Below are 20,710 nucleotides of genomic sequence, written 5' to 3' on the forward strand. Positions count from 1 at the left end.
AATCCGCACATGTATAAACTCTGGTGAAAGAGGCAGGTCAGACACAGGGACTTGAGTCAGGTATCGATACAGTAGAGGAACATTGCCCTAATCGGGATACACGGGAATTGGCACTGATTCAGGGCCTCCACGGGTCCCAGATAGGTATCTATTCGTATAAATACCCCCTCAATGTCGCACAGATAGATAGAAAACATGCATCATCGTTTGGACTCAATTGTGCCTGCCCTTATCCTTCCGCCCGCGCTCTCAGCTTGCTGAGAGATACCATTTTCATGTTTTTTATTCTTAAGTTCTGGTCACATTTCATGTACCCGTGCCACGCCCCACTTATTTTCGCGTTCGTTCCTCACCAGCTCCATAAGCTGGTGCTGACGGTACAACGAGAAATCATGCTTCGATATGCTCGCGGAAAGATGGGAAACCTGTCTTTCTTCCTAGGAGGCAAGGCAGAGTCAGACGACGACAAGTGGCAGCCCGATATGGGGGCTGTACGGGCGACAATACAGTTCGCGTTGGCAACGAAACGTTTCAGTATGGACCGACGAGGGACCATGTACTGATCAAGGGATAATCATACTAACACAACAGCCTTCAACTTGGCAGACCGCGCTTCAGTCGCTGAAGGTAGGACGCTGAACACTTGGAGAAACTGACCTTCAAGTAGGCCTGTCATGTCACAGCGAACGAGGCTGGAAACAGATGAAAAGAAGCGTGGGGCTTCAGGTGCGATGGAACCATGTACAGTAGGTACGTAGCTTAGCGTAGTGGCTCTATGGGGGAACCCTCCGGGCGCAATACAAAATAATAATAATAATAAGCTGGTGCTGGACACCGCAATAGCCAGTACACCGCAATAGCCAGATATTTGACTCTTCCAACTAGAATCGCTTCAACCATCGCGTTCCGCGCTCAGAATCACAAATTTCCGCTCGTCGCAGCCTTCCAGATGCTCTCCATTGACGTGTCTTTTTTGCTGCGTCTTCAAACCACCGCCTGCGCACGCTGCGTGCCTTCATCTCTGCGGCCTCGACCACCTTTCTAGCTTTGGCGACCTGGTCTTCTTTTCTGCACCATTTCTCGTCCTTGAGCGACCGTCAACACCCCCCCCGATTGCAATTGCGCATTCTTCACACTTTTTCGTTGTTGTTGCATACGTTCGGCCAATTTTGCCCTTCCCAGATCCCTTTTGGTCTGCACCAATTCGGTGGCCAGAGATAGGGAACCCCGGATAAAGCGACCCAAATCGCGAGAAAACTCGGGATTTAGATCTTCATCCTCTTGCAATACTGTTTCTAGCCGATCTGCTACTTTATTTATTTGCCTAAGAGTTAATGGCGTCTCGAATGGTGAAGAAAATGGTTCTGAACGAGGGGGAGGAGTGGGCGTCCTTTGCATCTGACGAGCTTGCAATATCTCCAGCACCACTTGCGGATTGAGAGGCCATATTCCCGTTTTCCGGAACGCGGATTGAATTGTACTCGATTTGAAGGCTTGCGATCGTTCTTGGTGAATGCAAGATAGAAACTCGAGCTTCGTGATATTGACAAGGCCGTCTCGAACCATCACGTCCAGTGCTTTGGCGTGATAGTGCTTCAGTGGCTGAAAACCCACCACATCGAGGGGCTGGAGTATATGCGTGAGGTTTGGAGGCATACCAAAGGGAATAATGTCATGTTGGTCGCAATACTGAATGAACTGCCTTGTGTGGTGGGAGCCGTGGCCATCGAGAATTAACAAGCGCTTCGAGCTTCTCGAGGTCTTTGTCGAATGTTTGTCAAAATGATGAAGCCATTCCAAGCTGATTTCGTCGTTTGAGTAACCGCTCGACGTGGGTCGGATGGCCGTGTCGGGGTCTAGTCCCGGTATTTGATACCATGAAGTCATATGCATCTGTCCAGACAGGATCAAGAAAGGTGGAATGGACTCTCCGCTTGCTGAGATTGCCTCGATGTCAGTGGCAGATTCTCTGTTCTCGGGGATACCAAAATAATGAGCTCGCTTTCTTTTGGTGACAATTAGCTGATCCTTGCCAACTCCAATGCGAAATCCTGTCTCGTCCATATTCCAGATATCCTCAGGTGGTATGCCCTTCTCTTGGATGACTTGCTGGAGATTTTGGAAATAATGGGTGACTCTTGTGAGGTCCTCCGATGCCTGACGCTCCGAGTGGAGCTTTTTTTGGATCTTCTTGAAGTAACCGTGACGCTTTAGAAAGCGAGAGGTCCACTTGCTGCCGATAACTAAATCGGCTTGACCGGATCGCTCACGCAGAATATTATTTGCCGCATCGGTGACGAACTCAGGACGCACCGCAAGGTTAACCTTATCAAGGCGATCGATGTAGCGACATAATGCTGCCTCTTCTGGGCTCGATAACTTCATGTTCGTGGCTGGTCGGCCTACCTTAGGAGGACGGCCTTCGAGGCGGTAACGCACTGGGTTACCCTCTGTCCCAGAGTCAAATCCGCGCCTGCGTGGTTACCGTCCTGAAACAACAAGGCTGCGACTCAAGATTGGGACGTCATTGGGTAGAAAAGTTCATTCAACGCCATCCGGAACTTAGAAGCAAGGTCGGTAGGCGTCAGGAAGCCAACAGATTCGACTCATTTACTCCCAAAGTAGTGCACTGGTACTTTGACGTCAGGGAGACAGAGTACGGGTGGATCAAGCCGGAGAACACCGTCCGCGCATTCAGCACCGCCTTTGACCGGATGGCCGCCCAGTTCACCTCGGGTCACGCGCTCAACTTCGCCAAGGACTTCTCGCGCGGCTTCTTCAGCCACTGTGACGACGCGCTCAACGGCGCACGCCGACACGCGCGGGCAAGAACGCCACGGAAGAGACGGGGTGGCTGCCGCAGCGACTTACGCCGCTATGACCCAGAAAGGGATGGCGCAGCCAGGGGGCCCGCCCTGCCGGCCCGCCCTGACCCACAACCTCGGTACCGCCGCTCTTTCCAGTTTATCTTCCTTTCGAGGCTCAACATAGGATTTTGGTACATCTTCAAATCTTTTGGCGTCCTCTTGCTATAATTTCGGGAATCAAAAGATGCATCAAGTCTTGCAACAGCGTTGGTGGGATTGCGCCGAGTCGGTGGAGCTGAATCGTTGGACCGAGGAATTCACAAAGACAAAGCCTTTTTCCGGCTGCCCAGCCAGGTCAGAAGCCGCTCGATCAGCTTTTCCGCTCTATCGCCAACATTCGGCATTCTGCAGTTCATCGGATCCGTGTCAGCGCGAAAAGCATCGAAAAGTTCCTCCTCGATTCTGAGGCTTTCGCCATGCTGCAGGAACTTGATGTTATAGGCACAGAGACCCGACGTTGACGACTACGAAACTGTTGGCTAGTATAGGCACCGCTGTTAGTAGGTCACCTGAAGGATCAAGGGAGGGCCACCTGAAGGATCATTATGAGGCCATGTATCGGGGACCCATAAAGACCTCACGTATGGGGCCAGTCTGGTGCCTATGTAAGTCACCTGAGGGTCCCTCTGACTACGGCATAAATAGGGCCCTGTGGCTGATTCTTTCTAGCTAGATCATGCATCTTTATCCCTTCTTGTGCTGCCCCTACCTCATGAGTACCAGAATAACAGTCTATCGACAGAAACCTACACCTCTCAGTAGGGCGCCCATTCCAATTGACGGCTCCCACTTTGCCTGGTGGCTCCACGATGAACAGCAGCGGCGCTTTCCTCGATTGTCAAAGGTGGCAATAGACATTCTCTCATTACCCGCCATGTCTGCTGATCCCGAGCGTACATTTTCCGGAGCACGGCATACGATTTCATGGGATCGAATGCTCCTTGGAGCACCGACAATTAAAAGGGGGAGTGCTTAAAGAGCTGGATTCGCAGCGGCATAACAGCTGGGCTACAGGCAGAGGAGGTCGAACAATATGGGTCCCTGCCAAAGGAGGGCAGCACCTGTACTCTAGGGGACGACATGGAGCCTTGACATCATTTCCCGTATGGGCAATATATGGTTTTAGTTCACCATACGAGAATAAATCATACACCATAAACCATATAGGTCCGTATGGCGTATGGCGTATGATTAAAAGCCTGCCTTAGGTGACCGGCGGTCGTGCGACAGATGATTCTTCTATGGCTGCTGTTGCAACGGGACCCTGCGTGTCCAGAGGGCTACTTCTGTGACCAAATGCCGATGATATTACCCTCAGTGTCGGTAAAGCGCGCAAAGTATCCCATGTCTCCTCCAATCGCCGTCTTGGGGCTTGTGAATTGGCGCAGTCAGCATATGTCCAAATCGCGACGCACAAGATGACTTGCCACTGCTCTTTTCCGCCATGGGCCACGACCTTGGTGAGCGTCTCGCCACAATCGTCGACGCAAAAGGTGGGCAGCGGCGGGAGGATCTCCTTGTCGAGCCGGCCATATTTGACGGCCTGGTAGCCCTCCATGACGAGGAGGAAGGCCCCGTGGACGGCGCCCTTGTTGAAAAAGTGCATGCTCTGGATGCCGTTGCGCCCGTGGGGAACGCCCTCGGGCTGGCAGACCCATCCGAAAACATCGCCGTAGAGTTGTTGGGCTCGAGAAACGTCGTGGACGGGGATCTCGAGCCAGCATATCTCGCCCACCTTTGGTTTCTGTGTATCGTCAGCGAAGGCTTGGCCGGGTGCGGGATCGTGGATGTCGGTACGCTATTGTCATTCATGGTGACAAGAGGGCCTGTTATCCGTATAGTGAAGCTCTCAAGTTGGGAGCGAGCTGGGGAGGACGCCTTGGAGACCTGGGCTGGTACTTGTATGCTCCCGAAAGGACTCCGTTTCGTTTCGGGCCAGGTGCGCTGGCGGGGGTCGCGCCAATCACGGGGCCACCCACAGGACGCCTCCATGTATCGGCGGGTTAGCGTATCGTGAACAAGGCTGCGGGGACTGTGGACCGGCCGACGAGATGCGTTTTTGCTTGTGCCCCGTGTCACGACGGCTCTTGTTTCGCAGCGCGGCGAGCATGAGGCAGGTATATAGGTACCTAGGTACTCAGGGGTAAATAATAAAGCGTGGGAATAAAAGGACTGACCCCGTCAATTTTTCCTTACCGGTCTCTTTCTTATATACTCTGCAAAGCTAGCTATTAATTAGCTAGCTGCAGGGGCTAGCCCCTGCCGCGTCATAGCCTAGACGGCCACATACGCGTAATGAACAAAAAAAGGTACCTAGGTACTCGGTGTGCTGGCCTAGCCAAATGCGGGTCACGCGCTCAACTTCGCCAAGGACTTCTCGCGCGGCTTCCTCAGCTACTGTGACGACGCGCTCAACGGCGCGCCCACACGCGCGGGCAAGAACGCCAGCCACGGAAGAGACGGCGGCTACCGCAGTGACCTACGCCGCTATGGCCCAGAAGGGGATGGCGCAGTCAGGGGGCGGCCCCTGCCGGCCCGCCCCGACCCACAACCTCGGATGGCCCCACACGTCCAGCCGCCTAAGCGCGTCTTCGTGCGGCTCACTGACGGATCCCCATCGTGGGGCCACCAGGGGAGCCCACGTAGCCAAGACGCTCAATATAGAAGGCATGCCACAAGTCGCCCGAGTGAAGACCGGATGGGCCATTCGTGTCTTAGACCGGGAGGCGAGGGACTTGCTGACTGAAAGGCAGGGCGACTGGGCGGCCTGCCTCGGAACCGAAGCGGTTGAAGGCTTCCAGAATTGGCACACTTATACGGTGGCCGACTGCCCCAGGCAGCTCACGGATATCTGGGGGTCTGCAGTAGACTATGGCCAAGCTATCAGAGAAGAGATCAAGCTGCAGACAGGCGTGGAACCAGTAGACGTTCACGAAAGCCAAGAGACACGCCGAGGGCTCAGGCCGGCCTACCGTGACGATGATTGTGTCATTCAAGGCGGCTATACAGAAGAGATGGCGACTCTTCGGCACCGGCCGATTAGCGCGACCGATCACCAAGAACCCCCGACCTACCCAATGTGACAATTGCTTGGACTAGGTACCACTCCCGCTTTATCTGCGACCAGAAACCGGCGTGCCGACGCTGCGGCGGAAAAGACCACCACGGTGACGACTGTGATCGTCCGAGAGGTGCGCGAACTGCTTCGGGCCCTTCCAGGAAGACCACAAGCAGTGCCCTGCCAGACCCAGGCGCTCACACGGCCAACTCGTGCGGCTGTCTAAGATCGAAAAGCACGCAGTAAGGAAGATGGGCTCCCGGCTATATCGGCAAACCAACATGGAACTCGAACGGCTGGCGCCAACCACCTCTCCCCAGTCATCCCAAGGACCGACCCCTTCACCCTGCGCAAGAGCCGTCGAGGCCCGCCAGATGCAGCGGCCGCCTCCCTCCAGCGCGCAAGCGCCCGACCCCACGGCGCTTCTTCCACCTCAGGACGAGATAGTGGTCGCAACATACAGCCCTGAGTCTCTCAAAAAGAGACGTCGACAGAGCACGCGCCCGGATCCCTATGAGTAACAAGTCCCCGAGACAAAGAACCCGCGACAGGAGGACTATCCGAGTTCTCCAGGCCAACGTGGCAAAGCAGAGCCTTATCATAGCATGGCCTTACGACTAGCAGAAGCAGAAGATTACGACATCGTGCTTATCCAGAAACCGAACTTCTGGATAGAAAAGAGAGCGGGACATGTAGGATCCAGACACACCAGACCTTCCACGCCTTTGCGCCAGAACGAGCATGGGATCCAGACCAGGCCCCGAGGGTGATGTCGTACGCCCGTAACGATGCGAATATCCGAGTAGAGCAGATCTGCTCCATACCCACGCGCGATATACTCTGGCTTCGGGTCAACGGCATCCTCATCATCAATTTCTACCGATACGAGGGGACCCCCGAGCCACTTGACTACCTCCTTCCCTGGCAAATGCCTTGTCGCGGGTGACATCAACGCCTACCGCTGCTTCTGGCCGCCTGGAGTGCGGAGCGCAAGATACGGGACGGCCATTGCCGAATGGGCGGCACATAACGGGCTCGGGCTGCTCAACGCGCCAGGCAAGGCCACGCACGTCCGGGGCTTTCAGAGAGTTGCAAGCATGCCTGCAATCGGTTTGAGCAATTGCACTGCCCTGCTTTCGTCATGGCATCACCCTCCGCTGTTCCACTGTACCGAAAATCTGGGTTCCTCATTGTCGGGAAGGTAGAGACTTCGAAAGGGATTTTCTCTAGCATGATCAGGGAACCCCAGAGCGGATGCCCTTAGCAAGACTTCCTAATCCGACTGCTAATTGCCACTCAAGCTGCGGCAGGGTTGAAACCCTTTGCCCGCAACCTATTTCAACTGCGGGTGATCGATCGCCATGATGTGTGAGCCGTCAAGACTACCCCCTGTTCAGAGATGGTGACACATGGTGGTCACGGCTAAGGGCACCCTGCCGGGATGAGGCCGTTCGACAGAGTGCCCACCCACTGGACCCTGTCCCGTTCCTTGTCTGGGCTCAGCCACATGGGGCCCTAACTTGAGATAGTGAGCGTGGAGGCCAAGGAAAGCGTACCGGTTTGGAGAAGTCCACATGTCAAAGCTAAAGCTAATCCTTGTCACTGCCTCCTCCAGTTGACTGGAGACTGCTCTCTTCTTTACCTCAAATAGTTGACAGATCGTCGCCCAAGAAATCCTACGAAATCTAGCATTTCAAGTATATCAAGTTTTGGGCATCGTGAACTTACTTACTTGAAATGCACTGAGCAGTCAACTTACTTGACTTACTTGATATACTTGAGTTGATACTTGAATTGAGGTCATCACTGTACCACACAGCCACTCCGAATATTAATATATTATTACAGCGTACCCTTTATCCAGTAGTAGTAGACGCATTCGTCGCCCATCGTCATCACGTTGGATCATAAACGTCCCTTTCTCATTCATGGCCGTCCTCCATCCCCAGGAATGCTGTCCTGACCATCAGAGTATCCTCTGCGAATCCACAACTTCCCGCACCTCGCCGCTTGCATGCTCTGCCCTTCCCTGAACCTGTCGTGTTGCCCGAGTCCAATCTTCTCTTGTTGGGCACCAGCTGCGCAAGTGGCCGTCGCACTAGTTCAAGCAACATAGCACGCTCAAAGTCGATCATCATCACACCGTCCGTCTCTTTGTTGACCAGCATGTTGGCGCTTCGCACGTCTTTGTGTACCACACCTTCCTCATGTATCGCCCGCAGGGATGCAAGCGCCTTGGCCTCGAGGATTCTTCTCGTGCTGGCTGCGATCTTGGCCTCGTCAATCACGTCTCCTCCCCATGAAAGAAACGTCATGTGCACGACGTAAACCCGATGGTCGTAGTAGTAGGTCCTCTTCAGCGGCCGAAGGTCTACGGCTCCGAGAAAGACGGGTACGTTGACGCCCTGAACCCGCTCTAGGCGCTTGTAGACTGCTGCTTCATGCTCAAGGTCCCGGATGAAGGCCTGCACTGTGCCCTTGCACACAAACGTGTAGCCGTACGACAGAAGGGTCACCCTGAAAAGCACTCCTCGAGCACCGTGCTTTCCTAGCTTTGTGATCCCGGCATCCAGCGTCTGTCGCAGCTGCTCACTCAAAAGTTGCAGCCATGTAGAATGACTGATCGGATGTGGTGCGCGAGTGCATCCTCGAGGGCCGCCATGACACCCCGCGTTGGGACATCGAGGATCGAGGGTACCTCCCCGAACCAGTCCAAGGAGGCATGCTTGGGTGCAGTACCGCCGTTCCACTTCCTCATCAGTCCCTTGGCGGGGTCGGCGTGCCAGGATTCGTTGACTTCGTCGAGGCACATTTGCATCGCCTCGTCCACGTTGTCCGCGTTGTCCACGTCCTCCTTGCCGCTCAGAGGGGCTCGGCGTATCCGGAGGCCGATATCCCGACTCGTCGTCCGATGATTCCGACTGATCTCGTCTAGTCGCAATTGTGTCGCGCTCGTCGCCTCTTCTACCTCGACGGCGTCTCCTCCCCTGCCGCGTAATCGGCGACCGGTCAAAGTCCTCGTATGTCGTAGGTGCCCAGCTGGATGCGCTGTCCGATGCCATTCGGTCGCTCTCGGGAATCGATCGCAGTGTCACTTCGAAATCCTCCGCCCACCTGTTGAGATTCGCCGTCGCCCGATCACGCTCATCCTGCCCATGTTCCACCCGTCCGCCCGGTCTACCTAGCGCCATCAGGCTGAACGTGAGATACTGCCCCACCGCGGAGCTAGACTGCATATGCTCTGGATGAGCCAACACCTCCGGCCCGGGCTCTGCCAGGTGATAATACAACGTCTCAGGCTCGGCCCAGTCCACCTTGAGAAAGACGGTCGCCTCGCCAGTTGTCAGCAACCCGTACTCGAGACCGCCTTCGATCATGTAGTGATACGTTTGTGTGAGGGCAGACGCCGTCAGTCTCTCGGCGTGATATTCAAAACGGCCGTCCGGGTCCACAGATGGCGGGATCGTCTTCCGATTGACGACTTCCTTGTAGATATTCATCGGCCGTAGTCCGGCGCGGAGGTGCGGAGCTGTGAGCTTATGGGGTGCCTTATACTCGGACACGTAGATCATCGTCCGCTTCTCCGGGGATGGGTCATCACCTGACCGATAAATGCAGATTTGGTCGGGCCGTAGCTGATGAAGATCTCGTCGGTGGTCTGGTGCTTGCGGCGGTGTTGACGGGTTCTCCCGGGCGACTACTTCCTCGGCGACGTCGCTGATGGCGTGAGGGTGGTTCTCGAAGACGATCCCGTTTCCCATGTCGAATGCGTCGCACACCTCGTCAATCTGCCTGAGTTGCTCCATGATGACTCTGACAGGATCTTCGACACTATTATGCATGAAGTATTCCAGCGTCTTCTCATCTGCTATCGATCGCTGCGCCACTCTCCTTCCTAGACCGGCTAGGAAGTTTTGGCTCTCGAAGACACGAATGTCGACGGGCAGACATTCGTAGAGAGTATCGAAAACGCTCCCCTGCAGTTCCAGGAAGCGTGGCCAAGGCTCAAGACTAGTAGGGCATAGCTTATTTCGGGGTTGGTGATAGAACCCTTGACGTAAGCCTGCGGTCTCTTTCCACCGTGAACTGGGAAAAGACATGGCGATGACAAGCAGCGATGTACTCGTCGAATGTGGTCGGTCGGGTCTGTTCCTCTGCTTCTTCGGCGCGTTGCTGCTCCTTCTCGGCGCGTTGCTGCTCCTTCTCGGCACGATCTCGCTCTTGTTGACGCTCTCGTTCTGCTTCTTCGGCACGTTGCTGTTCCTTTTCGGCGCGTTGCTGTTCCTTTTCGGCGCGTTGCTTTTCGCTTGCAATGCGTTCTTCCGCCTCACGAAGTCGCCTCTCTAGCTCCTCGATTTTTTTTGTTTCCTGCATGTGGTATTGATGTTGGCTGGAACTTGCTAAACGGGTGTTTTTGATGTTGACGACAACCTTCGTGGGAACGATGGCTACAAAAAGGCTAGAGGCAGTTGAGACGGCAACCATATTATGTCACGTGACTCGCCTGAAATTCTTCCCGACTTGGCCACCCTTTGGAACATGAATTCTCCACCCACACAGCAAAACATGGCCGCAATCGCAACCAACCAGAGAATTCCGTACGAAACAAGAATTGATGTCAAGTGGCGGTGTTCCTTGCTAGGACCCGGAAAGGGTTGGGGACTGGACTGATATATAGATCCGTTACCCACGTCTTTGCGGAGAGAGCTTTGCCGGCCAAGCAGGTATGCTGGTCGAGCGTGTCTTGTGATTCCTCTTCATCGCATCTCGATGCCGTCAGCTTTCAAGGAAAGCGTCTGACGGCAAATAGCATGCTTATTTGTCGCCATCACCACTTCGCGAAGGCGAACGAATTTGGTGTTGTTCAACGCAATGGCTCTTCAGGAAGTCGAGCACGGAGGACACGCTACGTACTTGAGTACCGTACGATTCTTACGGCCAGCCAGAGCCGTCAGAAGGGACTGGGCTTCGCAGGAGGCGGTCCCGCAAGTGCGGTTGCAAATTGAATAGACTCAAAGGAATGTTGTGACTTTCAAAAATGCACAAACACATGCAATAGCCCAACGCAGTGCGCGCGTTTGACAGGATCCTAAGGCATATTCTCGAGGATTTGTGAAAGTAACGTGACTTGCTCTCAACAGGGCTAGACTCCTCTTGGAAAAGGCCCGGGCTTTTGCTGAGGTAAGATCGGGCCGCAATTTTTCCCCGCCCAAGTCGTGAGGGGGAAGAGACGAAAAATCCCAGGAGCGGAATCCAATTAAATACCTACACATCGGTTCATGGGCATGAAAGAGGGCAGCGATACCCTTGAAACCAACGGACAGGTGTTTTGAGCATAAACTGTTCACAAAATTTCCTCCATGAGTGGCATGCTGGGCGATCAAATTTGCGCCCGAGACTTGGACCGTACGGAACGAGAAGTTGTGCAGGCATTGCACCACTGGTTGGTGGCGCACCCCGACGCGCAATGGAGGCCAAGCAAACATGGCCCGAACCATGAAGCATTGTGGGAAAGCCGCAGCACCTCTATCGCCACGAAGGACTCGTCATAACATGCTCGCGAATGAGTTGGCTGACTCTCTTCGATTTGGTCTCGTGTGGGAAAGGCAGCAAGTGAAATTCGCAACCGACACCATATTCGATCGTCAGCACGTATTGCAAGATACGCCGAACTTGAGGCAATTTCCGAGGGTCCTCACATGAAGGCAAGCGAAGGCAACGCTGGTTCGTGGAACAGATATCTATTGGAGGAGGCAGCTAGGGGCAATTACCATTTCAGGGGCTGGTGAAGACACTTAATCTGAAATCAATACGTTTGTTTGTTCTGGAAGGCTCGCAAGGCCCCTTGCTTGCTCCTTTGTGATCTGTAGGCTCGTTGCCTTCTGTGCCCCGGTTCAGGAGTTAGCCATCTTCGCTGAGGCGCTTGAAATTCCGCCCCGATCCTCCTGGAGACTCCGTCATGGACCTTCTGCTTGCGTTGCCTGGTATATTGTGAAGACCCTCGAGGAGAATACTGAGAAAATCTCATGGTGATATTAACTGGCTTTCGATGAGGGAGAGTGAAATCCAGTGCAACTTCTTCGTCATGTCCGCCATCGATGGATCCGTGGGCCTCTACTCGATGGCAGGCACTGAACAAAGTGACCTGGAATGCAAGTCCAGGAGAACAGTTCCCCTTCCCATCGCCACGAGAAAAGAATGATGAGCCTCTCGAAGATCGCTTGGTGCGAGTGTCGGCTGCGTGTCGGTTGTAGGTGACTTTGAAATCTCATCTTGCGCACGTTTGTCGCCACGGCTCGCGCCTTTATATTGGGTCACGGTGTCTAGAGCCTCTGGTGTTGGCGATGCAGGACATAGAAGCCTGCCGAGAGCACGCAGTTGGCCAGTTTGTCCACGTGCAATCGACTCCGTATCCGTATACTCCTGGAACGTCGAGAGGGAGTCAGTCGACATGGCAGGCAGGAGGTTCTTTGTGGGATTCTGCCGTTCATTGGCCTTCTGAGAGTGCAAGAATACGAGAATGATGGGGGACCGAGGAAACGGGTGGACCGGTGCTTAAGTTTCTCTATCCTCCACGCGACTGCAAACGAGCTGTCCCAGATGAGCTTTTCCGTGACTCCTAATGTGGGCTCCAGCAAATCATCCCGTACGTTCTCTGCAGTGCAACTTTGGCCGCCCCATGGCATCTTTCGGCCAGCTGTCTTTTGCCCCTTATTCCTCTTTCGGGACAGTAGTCCGCTGTTGCTTGACTGATGCTTGTAAGCCACCTCCTGGAATGAATGTCTAATAGTCAGCCCCAGCTTGACCAGGACACCTCCAGCTTCTGCATCTACGCGCCGATCACATCCGAGGTTTCTTCAAATCCATCAGCACCCAACCTCCGAATAGGTACTAGGGCGAAGAGTGACTGGGCGGACCGCCTCGTCCGCATGACACGGACAAGCCCGCAGCTCTTCTGCAGCGGGGTTCAGGGGTGAGCGTGACGCAGAATTCTGCCTGCTGATTTCTCTCTCTCCGACTTGGCCCCAAGTGCCAACATGTATGCATATGCATGGGAAGGTCTGGAGGTGGCGAAGCTTTCAGCGTACGAAGCTTCATGGCAAAGAATAATTGCCCTCCTCGGCATCAGCCTTGGAAGAAGAAGGTAACCTCTGTAAGACCTGCGTGGGAGTGAGCGGCTCCCAGGACCTGGTCCAACTGGCCAACCGACCAACCGACCAACCGACTTGCCACTCCCCTTGTTGGGGAACCTTGGTAAGGTGGCCTGAGGTCTATTCGCTTTGCTGGCTTGGACCCGTTACATGGGCTTTTGGCGATGCTTGCGCCTGTAGCAAGGATATAAGGAGAGCCTACTGGTTCGCCCCATAGGGTGGGAAATGCGAGATATTGCGATACTTCCAACCTCCTTTCAAGTAACTCGATTCATAAAAACATGCATTAACAGGCGCAGTCTACTTCCCGTTTAACATAGGGGCAGCCGGACACCCTGACCGTGGTTTATGGCCAGTGCGGTCAGGGGCATAAGTATGGTTCAGGGCCGCTATTTGTGATGCTGCTTGCACTTGGCCCCCATCGCATCTCTCCGCTTGTGAGCTGCCATCAAACTAGACTGATGGTGTGGATGTTTGCCTCCAGATCATATTGTGTTTCCCGGAGCTTCTACCCACTACTGTATATGATCTATTCGCAGCCTTGACCATACACTCGACCTTCTGGAAGACGATGTCGCAAACCGAATCTCCTCCTTTCGGCCCCTCCGCATGTTCGAAAGGTTCTTCGGCTACCAGGAACAGTCCGGTTTTCACTCCGATATCACCACAGCCGCTCAACGGCCCCATTTTCAGGACGATGGTAAGAATGACTTCGTGATTTATCATGACGACGGTTGGCGATTGGCTGAAGTGAAAGGAATAGGGGTGACAGTCACTACTGCAGATGAGTCGAATACTGCAAGTGAGCGCAAGCCTGAGACGGCACGTATCCAAGAGACCATCAACCCCAACGTCGAGAATCTTCATCAAGCTGTTAGACGTGTTCCTGGAATATAATAAGAGTCTCTGCATCACGGACGAAGCTGGGAGGAAGTGACTTATTCGACATCTCACGAAGAGAGCTGGGCAGAGGGTGTAAAGGGGACAATTGGGACGGTAGGGATAGTTGGGGTGCAAAAGTGTTGATTCATTATTGTTCTGTCTTGGATGGCCTCCTCCCTGTAGCGATGAGAATTGGCTGGGCATCTGCAGTGGCTTCCCGAGGATTCACAGTCACTTGCAAGGTGATATTTCGTCAGATGTTCCAAGTCTGCTGGAACCACTTTCATCGGTCCGTTTTACCATCTTGGGTTCAAAAAACACGCAAACAGTCGCTTTGGCCACTTCCTCCTTACGGCCACTAGTCTTGACATGTCACAGCGCCATGAACTTCCTGTGGAGTCGAAAGCGTATAGGGTGGTTGCCGACTCAAAGCGTGGTTATTTCCCTTCGAGTCTAGGCACGACGTGATGATTCAGATTGTAAAAAGCCAGGTCAGTCCTAGGTATGTATCGAAGCTTAGCAGATGACTTAAGCACCTACAGTGCAGGTCCAGGGGCACCCATCTTGCGCCTCGTCAACGTTGATGAAGCCGCGGCTCGGGCCACGCCTCGTCGCCAGTGCCGACGCTCCCTCCGCATGCATTGCGCCCCCTCGGCCTGCTCGTCTCGCCTCTACACACTTCCTTGGCCTCGAATGGGCGGGCGCGTTCCGGCCTCCTCCCTTGGCACCACGTCACGACAGTTGACCGCGCAGCCACGACGACTTCTAGCACTCTGCCATGGCGACGAAGCCTCTTCCGGCTCGCTCAGACACGCAGCTTCGGCCGCGCAAGAACAAGCCGACGAGTCGAATCGAGATAACGCTACGCTCCAAGCCGCGCGATTACGTCCCCGGCAGCGGCCCGCCGCTCCAGGGCATATGCCTCCCCTACATTGTCGAGGCATTCTGCTGCCCTCGCCGGGCCCGGCTGCCGACGGCAAGCCGCTGTCGAAAAGCATGACGAACGTTGTCGGATGGCACGACCTTCTCGCTGCCCGGCACCTGGTCCCTGCCATGAAGATCCTCGACTACGTTTCGCCGCGAGCCCTCAAGGAATGGGAGTCCAACATGGAGGCAGAGCTCGACGGGGACCGTAAGAAGCTGGCCCACGAAAAGCACGCGGGCGGCGAGAAGTAGGGCTGACCGCCCGCCCACACCGGCATTGAGTCGGCTGCCGTTGCTGAGCCCGGATGTGGGACCCCCGACGCGTATCAGAATGGGCGCAATGAGCCTAGGCGTCTACGTCGCACAGGACCAGGCTGGAAGGCTTTGACGGGCTTTCCAACGACGAGGGCGGAATCCCCTCTATGCAGATAGCTCGCGAAGCCCGCTGGTACATGGCCGACGACTTCGAAGTCAACGTTGTTGATGATGGCAAGCAGTCTGCGCTTGAATCGGAATGGGGCACTTGGGGGCTTGGCGCCATTGCGGTCAATGGCACGTTTAGAGGAGCGCATTAGCCAGCCTCGGCCCTGACGAGTCGACCCGCGCCACCTCAATTCGTCTTCTCCGGTACACAAACGCCCACGGGCTCTTGAAGTTGAATATCAAGCCTACCCAAGGGGCCATGCCGTGTAGAGTCACCCGCCCCGCCCGGGAGACTTCACTCGCGACCAGTTCTGATGACGACGGGGAGCATGCGTGGGTGGTCAAGCGACTCGAGAACATGGCTGTCTACGACGTCGAGGGACGCGGGCTGGTGCGCTACCTGCAGATGCGATGGGAAGGCAACTGGCCTCCGGATCGGAATCCGACATGGGAGTCGGAAGAGAACATTCCGTCAAAGATGGTGCGCAACTTTTGCAAGCAAGGCAAAAAGAGAAAAGGGGCCACTGCCGGTCATACAAGGACGCCCCGAGCACTCAATATGTCCTTGGGCGCTGACATTCACTACAAGCCGGTCAGCGAAGCCTTTGCCAACAAGGTTACCGACGATACATTAGGGTCGAACCATGGTGAAGATGGCGCCGATGACGATGTGCGCGACGCCGGCGTGACGTCAGCCTTCGGCCAAGAGGGCGACGACGAGGGTGAGCTGTTTATCATTGAAGAAGAACAGGTCCGTCCGGCCCAGACATTGCAATAATAAATAAATACATATTTTTGGCATATTGTTATGTATTGTTAGGAGTGTGGCTATATTGATATGTATTGTTAAGCTTATCAATAATTATTAGTATAACATTGAATGCTCATCTCCGTCTCCGTTGGCGCCGCCCACATCCATGATCTCGTCATCAACCGCAACGTACAGTTTGCGAATCAAATCGTTCCTCACCCAATTACCCAAGCATTGCAGCTTTTCAGTCCTGTCCGCGGAAAGTCGAGCTCGATCCCAAGAAAGTGTCCGCCTTGTGCAAGAGAACATCCGCTCCGGCTCGTCCGACATCGCTGGGACGCTGAGTATGTCAAGGGCCATCTGATGCAAGCGTGGATACTCGGCTCTCTGCTCCTCACGACACCACCATTCAAGCGGATTGGCAGTCAGCATATGTCTCGGAGGAGCATTGATGAATTTCTCAAACTCGTCTTCATCGCCAGGTTCATCCAGGACACTCATTGACTGCCTTATGCGCTCGTAAGAAGCGACCTCTCGCGCTTCACAACTGGGTCGCACGGTTCTCTCCGACGAAATCGGTCTGTCCTTATACTTCGCCCATTGCCGCTGCGCTGCAGCAATGGCTGTCTGCCGCCACTCTGGTGCCCAATGACGGTCGAGATACCTCCGCCGTTTTTCTGGATGGAGCAGAAGTGCCGTGGCATAGACGGGGTTTTTGTCGGTTTCTTCGTAATACTTTGAAAGAACCCACCAGCCCATGTGAACCGAGCTTACCATGTGGGCGTTTTCGGCATACTTGACCTGCATCGAAGTTGAGCTTCTCTTCTTCAGCCCGAAGGCAATACTTGCAGAGTCTGCGACTGACCTTAGCAGCTTGAACCACGAGTTCCAGCGCGTGATGTTGTCGATACCGAGGGCTTTCCCCGCAATGTCGTCCCATGCGTCGTTGTGAATTGTAGAGTTGCGAATGAACACAGCAATGTTGTGAAGTTTTCCCATTGGACCGATACTCCGCCAACCGGCAATGTCATTTCTTTTCCTGCGCTGGGCGTGAGTTCTTGGCGTAGATTCTGAATGGAGGTGGTCATGCAAGGCGTCTGCAACAGTAGTTTGATTCAGTTCATCGTCCGCCTGTTCAACGGCGGCCTGAAGTGCACTTTCGCTGGTCGCAATGAGAAAGGCTTGCAGGGAAAGGTTAATGATGTGGCCAGCGCACCGCGTTCGAGAGGATATTGGATCAAAGGTCAGCCCATGCTCTTGCGATAAATCGGCAGAAAGTTGACGGAGGCAAGTGTCATTTTTAGCATCATTGTCCCCGGTGAAATAGCCGAGTTTTTGTGTTATGCCGTATCTCCGGATGATCTTCAGTAGGTGCGGCGTCATCGCTGCGCCCGCGTGCGACCGTCGCAGGTTTGGCAATCCCAGCATTGCCTTGCGAGGCTTGTATGCCTCGTCGACCCATTGCGCATGAACAGCGATGTATGCCTTGCGTTGAGGAGAAGACCATACATCCATTGCGATATGCACAAGACTCCGAGCGCCTTCGAGCCACCGACAGACGGATTGTTGATGCGTGTCGTAGGCCCTATCTAGATCCGAAGCGACCGTGTTGCTAGAGTCGACGAGGAACTCCTCGACTGCGGGGTTGATCGCGGTCAAAGTGCCTGATACTCTGGCCACGTCGCGCAGCTCAGTGGCAGATGCCTATTCGCGGAAAGTAGCATCTGTGCCTCTCGGAAAGCATCGACATTGATCACGCTCCGCAAAATATTGACCTCGCTCTCTTGAGTCAGCCTCAGCTGCTTTTCGCTTGTTCTCGCGAAGGCATTCTCGATGGCTACTTGACGCTTGCATCGAGCATTCGTGTCTTCTCTGACTTGTACGTGATGAACCTTTTCGAGATGATAGCGGGCGTTGCCAGAAATGTGGGTTGACCACGATGGATTGCGACAACGTTTGCAGTAGTGGAGTAAATTGCCACCTGCCGTGCGTGGCTCATCGCCTCGAGCCTGTCGAAAGTGATGCCAAGTCGACGTCGCTCTCAACTTCCTCCTCTTGACTGCTGCCGGAGGAATGCTCCGATTCTGAAGGTATACTGGCAGATTGCGAGACACTATCGGAAGGCAAAATTGATGACGAAGGGTTCGATGCGATGTCAACTTCCGGCACACGGGATACGTAGTCTTCCATTGCCAAAGCTGAGATATCGAGGGGGCGTGCACTTCGATCACCAAAAGGAGGGCATGGAGAATCTTGAACGAAAGAATGCTCCCATTCTGTGCCGAGCCCTTTCCTCAGCGCTACGGCTGACGTGTGGAAAGTAAGTACGCCTAAAACAGGCATTCAAGTCAAAATAGGGGCACATTAGCAATACATATTGATAGGGACTTCCATATTGTTATCGATATTGATAAGCAACAATAAATATGCCCATGTCTGGTGCCCTTCCTTGCCGCCCCATTACATGTATTCCTTGGCCCAGGCTATTAGAGCAAAGATGTGAGCAACAACGTCCTCTCTATGCCGGTTGTTCTTTATGTCGAACCACATCGTAGAGTGCACATGCAAATAGCCATCTAGATTGGCGAGCGATTCCTCATAGCTGCGACGAAAGGCGTCAGAAATATGAAAGTGGAAGAATTTTATAAAGTGGCTGGCCGCAAGAATCGTGATGAAGCTATAAAAACCTTATGGTTAGTTTGAGGCTGGCACGTTTAGAGGCAAGAGCTTACTCGGTAGTAGAGACCGCGAGAACGCCTGAGCATCGCACGGCTAACGCCTCTCCCACCATTTGGCCTAGCAGCTCGTCGGAGACAATTGGAATCCGTCGATGACTTTTGCGAACGTCCGTTTGCCTTCAAGCATCGCTACATGTTGGTGATCGCCGTTCGCGTCGATAAACTGGATGCCCCCATCATCGACTGCGTGGATGTGCAGATTGCCCTGCGAGAAAGAATACGTCTGACGCTCGTCACAGAAGTAGAGAAATGGAACTGTCTGATCCTGGTGCTGGCCGTAATTCAGTACGCAGCGGATAAAGCAACTGGCGAGACGGACAGTAGCATCCTCGACGAGTGGTGCTACAAGCCCCTCGACGTAGCCCGCGCTCGAATGAGTCTCATTCGAGCCCGACGTTGCGGGACGATGTTTATAGTCGGGGGAGCTCCCGAAGGTGACCTGGTCGGACGGGACGAAGTTTTGGAGTTCCACAGGTCTCTTTGACGTCCGTTTGGACGCTTCCCGGACTGCTGTGTCCGAGGGGGCGTCCTGAATAGAGCCGGCGCCAGCTCGCACAAATGGAGCCAAGGCTGCCCAGACGTAGCCGAGACTGTCCGGCTTGTAGTGCTGCACGAGCTGAGGCTCCACTTGGTATTTGAGGGCGTCGATGCTTTCCGGACCTTGGACCAGAGCGTTGATGCAGGCGTTGGTGTTTCTTGGGTCGCGAGGCAAGAGCCTGCGAGACTCAAAGAGAGGCAGAGCTTTCTTAGGCTCCTTGCAGAGGACGCGGTGCGCAAACAAGTGTTCGCGACCCCATTGACTGACGGCGCTCTTCCAGTGCCTGGAATGAACCAGAGCAGAGAGGTTATCTCTGCCCTTGCCTCTTTGCGCGAAGGTGGACGCGTCTCTGACTGTGTCGTAGTAAGACATGATTGTTGCATGTTACGAAGAGCAAAAGATGTGATGAGTGTCAGCTGTCCTGCTAGAAACAGTAGTGGGTTGGCGAGGCAAGTGTATCCCCAGCCGGGCAACCTCGACGATATTTAAGAGTGATGGCGGGGGAGCGTGACAAGTTTTGCCGCTTCCAATTTGGGGGCCGTGTTTCATCAAGCGCCGTGTGCTGGGCCAGCCGTCGAGAGGATTGGTGAACATGGGAATGATGAAGGGGGTGGGTAATGACTTGCAGTTTGCAGCATGCATGCAGCAGCCGCAACCTTTCAGGGGGGTTGGCGCTTGCATCTAGGTGCACGTATATCCGTACACAATCAACTTTTCCGACTTGTCCACGTCCTCGGGGCAAGTCGCCGAGAGGAGGAGCGCCAAGAGACGACCACGAAACGTTTCGACAGGTTTATAGGGAATAGTGGATATTTGCACAGCAAGGGAATCAGGCGCCGACGGCTTCATGGCTGGGTTATCGAACATGTTGATGAGGGACGAGGATATATTTACCGAATAGATGTACATAAAATTGCAATCTTCGGTGCTGAACATGAGCTTGGGCTGCCAACGCATTAGGAGGTCAGCTGATCTAGATGAGGGTGTGCATACTTACCGTCACGCCAGCCGCCTGCTGAGTTTTTTGCGGTCCCAACGCCCTCCATTGTAGCTGGCCGAGGGCAATCAAGAGCGCCACTAGGTACGGATCGTGCAACGACTCGGTGGGAGTAACCATCTTGAGTTGAAGCTTGCCTAAGTTGACGGCAGGGGGGTTGTATCGACGTATCGTCGGCCCAACCCTTTCTTGCGTTGAGAGATAATGCGGCTGCGGTCGACATGTGCAGCTACGGGGATATGATCGCCGAGGCAGTAGTAGTGGCATGGAAGAAGGACGCTGCGATAGCCACCAAGATGCAAGTCGAGATCGCAACTACGGGTGCCAAGGTCAGATGACGCCACTTGGTATGTGCATCGACTCACCGCCAAGACAATGGTG

At 54.4% G+C, this 20,710-nt stretch overlaps 4 protein-coding genes across 4 annotated transcripts; 1 reads left to right on the top strand and 3 right to left on the bottom strand.

Annotated features, from left to right (window-relative positions):
• Window positions 1–4,147: 4,147 nt before the first annotated feature.
• Window positions 4,148–4,679, bottom strand: HRG_07107 (lactoylglutathione lyase family protein; the record flags this gene model as incomplete). The annotated part of the gene is made up of 3 exons (XM_044865578.1): window positions 4,148–4,238; window positions 4,295–4,611; window positions 4,665–4,679. 3 exons carry the CDS (start codon window positions 4,677–4,679, stop codon window positions 4,148–4,150), a joined length of 423 nt encoding a protein of 140 aa, XP_044719540.1.
• A 530-nt stretch (window positions 4,680–5,209) lies between these two features.
• On the top strand, window positions 5,210–6,871 carry HRG_07108 (uncharacterized protein; the record flags this gene model as incomplete). The annotated part of the gene is made up of 7 exons (XM_044865579.1): window positions 5,210–5,215; window positions 5,239–5,460; window positions 5,621–5,946; window positions 5,995–6,100; window positions 6,153–6,371; window positions 6,459–6,617; window positions 6,638–6,871. 7 exons carry the CDS (start codon window positions 5,210–5,212, stop codon window positions 6,869–6,871), a joined length of 1,272 nt encoding a protein of 423 aa, XP_044719541.1.
• A 1,647-nt stretch (window positions 6,872–8,518) lies between these two features.
• Window positions 8,519–10,410, bottom strand: HRG_07109 (metalloprotease-like protein; the record flags this gene model as incomplete). Its single annotated transcript, XM_044865580.1, has 3 exons — window positions 8,519–8,912; window positions 9,040–9,902; window positions 9,976–10,410. The coding sequence occupies 3 exons, from the start codon at window positions 10,408–10,410 to the stop codon at window positions 8,519–8,521; spliced, it is 1,692 nt and encodes a 563-aa protein (XP_044719542.1).
• Window positions 10,411–18,852: 8,442 nt separating this feature from the next.
• On the bottom strand, window positions 18,853–20,449 carry HRG_07110 (uncharacterized protein; the record flags this gene model as incomplete). Its single annotated transcript, XM_044865581.1, has 3 exons — window positions 18,853–19,681; window positions 20,036–20,277; window positions 20,330–20,449. The coding sequence occupies 3 exons, from the start codon at window positions 20,447–20,449 to the stop codon at window positions 18,853–18,855; spliced, it is 1,191 nt and encodes a 396-aa protein (XP_044719543.1).
• Between the last annotated feature and the right edge of the window lie 261 nt (window positions 20,450–20,710).

Source organism: Hirsutella rhossiliensis (genome assembly GCF_020360975.1).
Source record: "Hirsutella rhossiliensis strain HR02 chromosome Unknown scaffold00007, whole genome shotgun sequence".
Lineage (NCBI taxonomy): Eukaryota > Fungi > Ascomycota > Sordariomycetes > Hypocreales > Ophiocordycipitaceae > Hirsutella > Hirsutella rhossiliensis.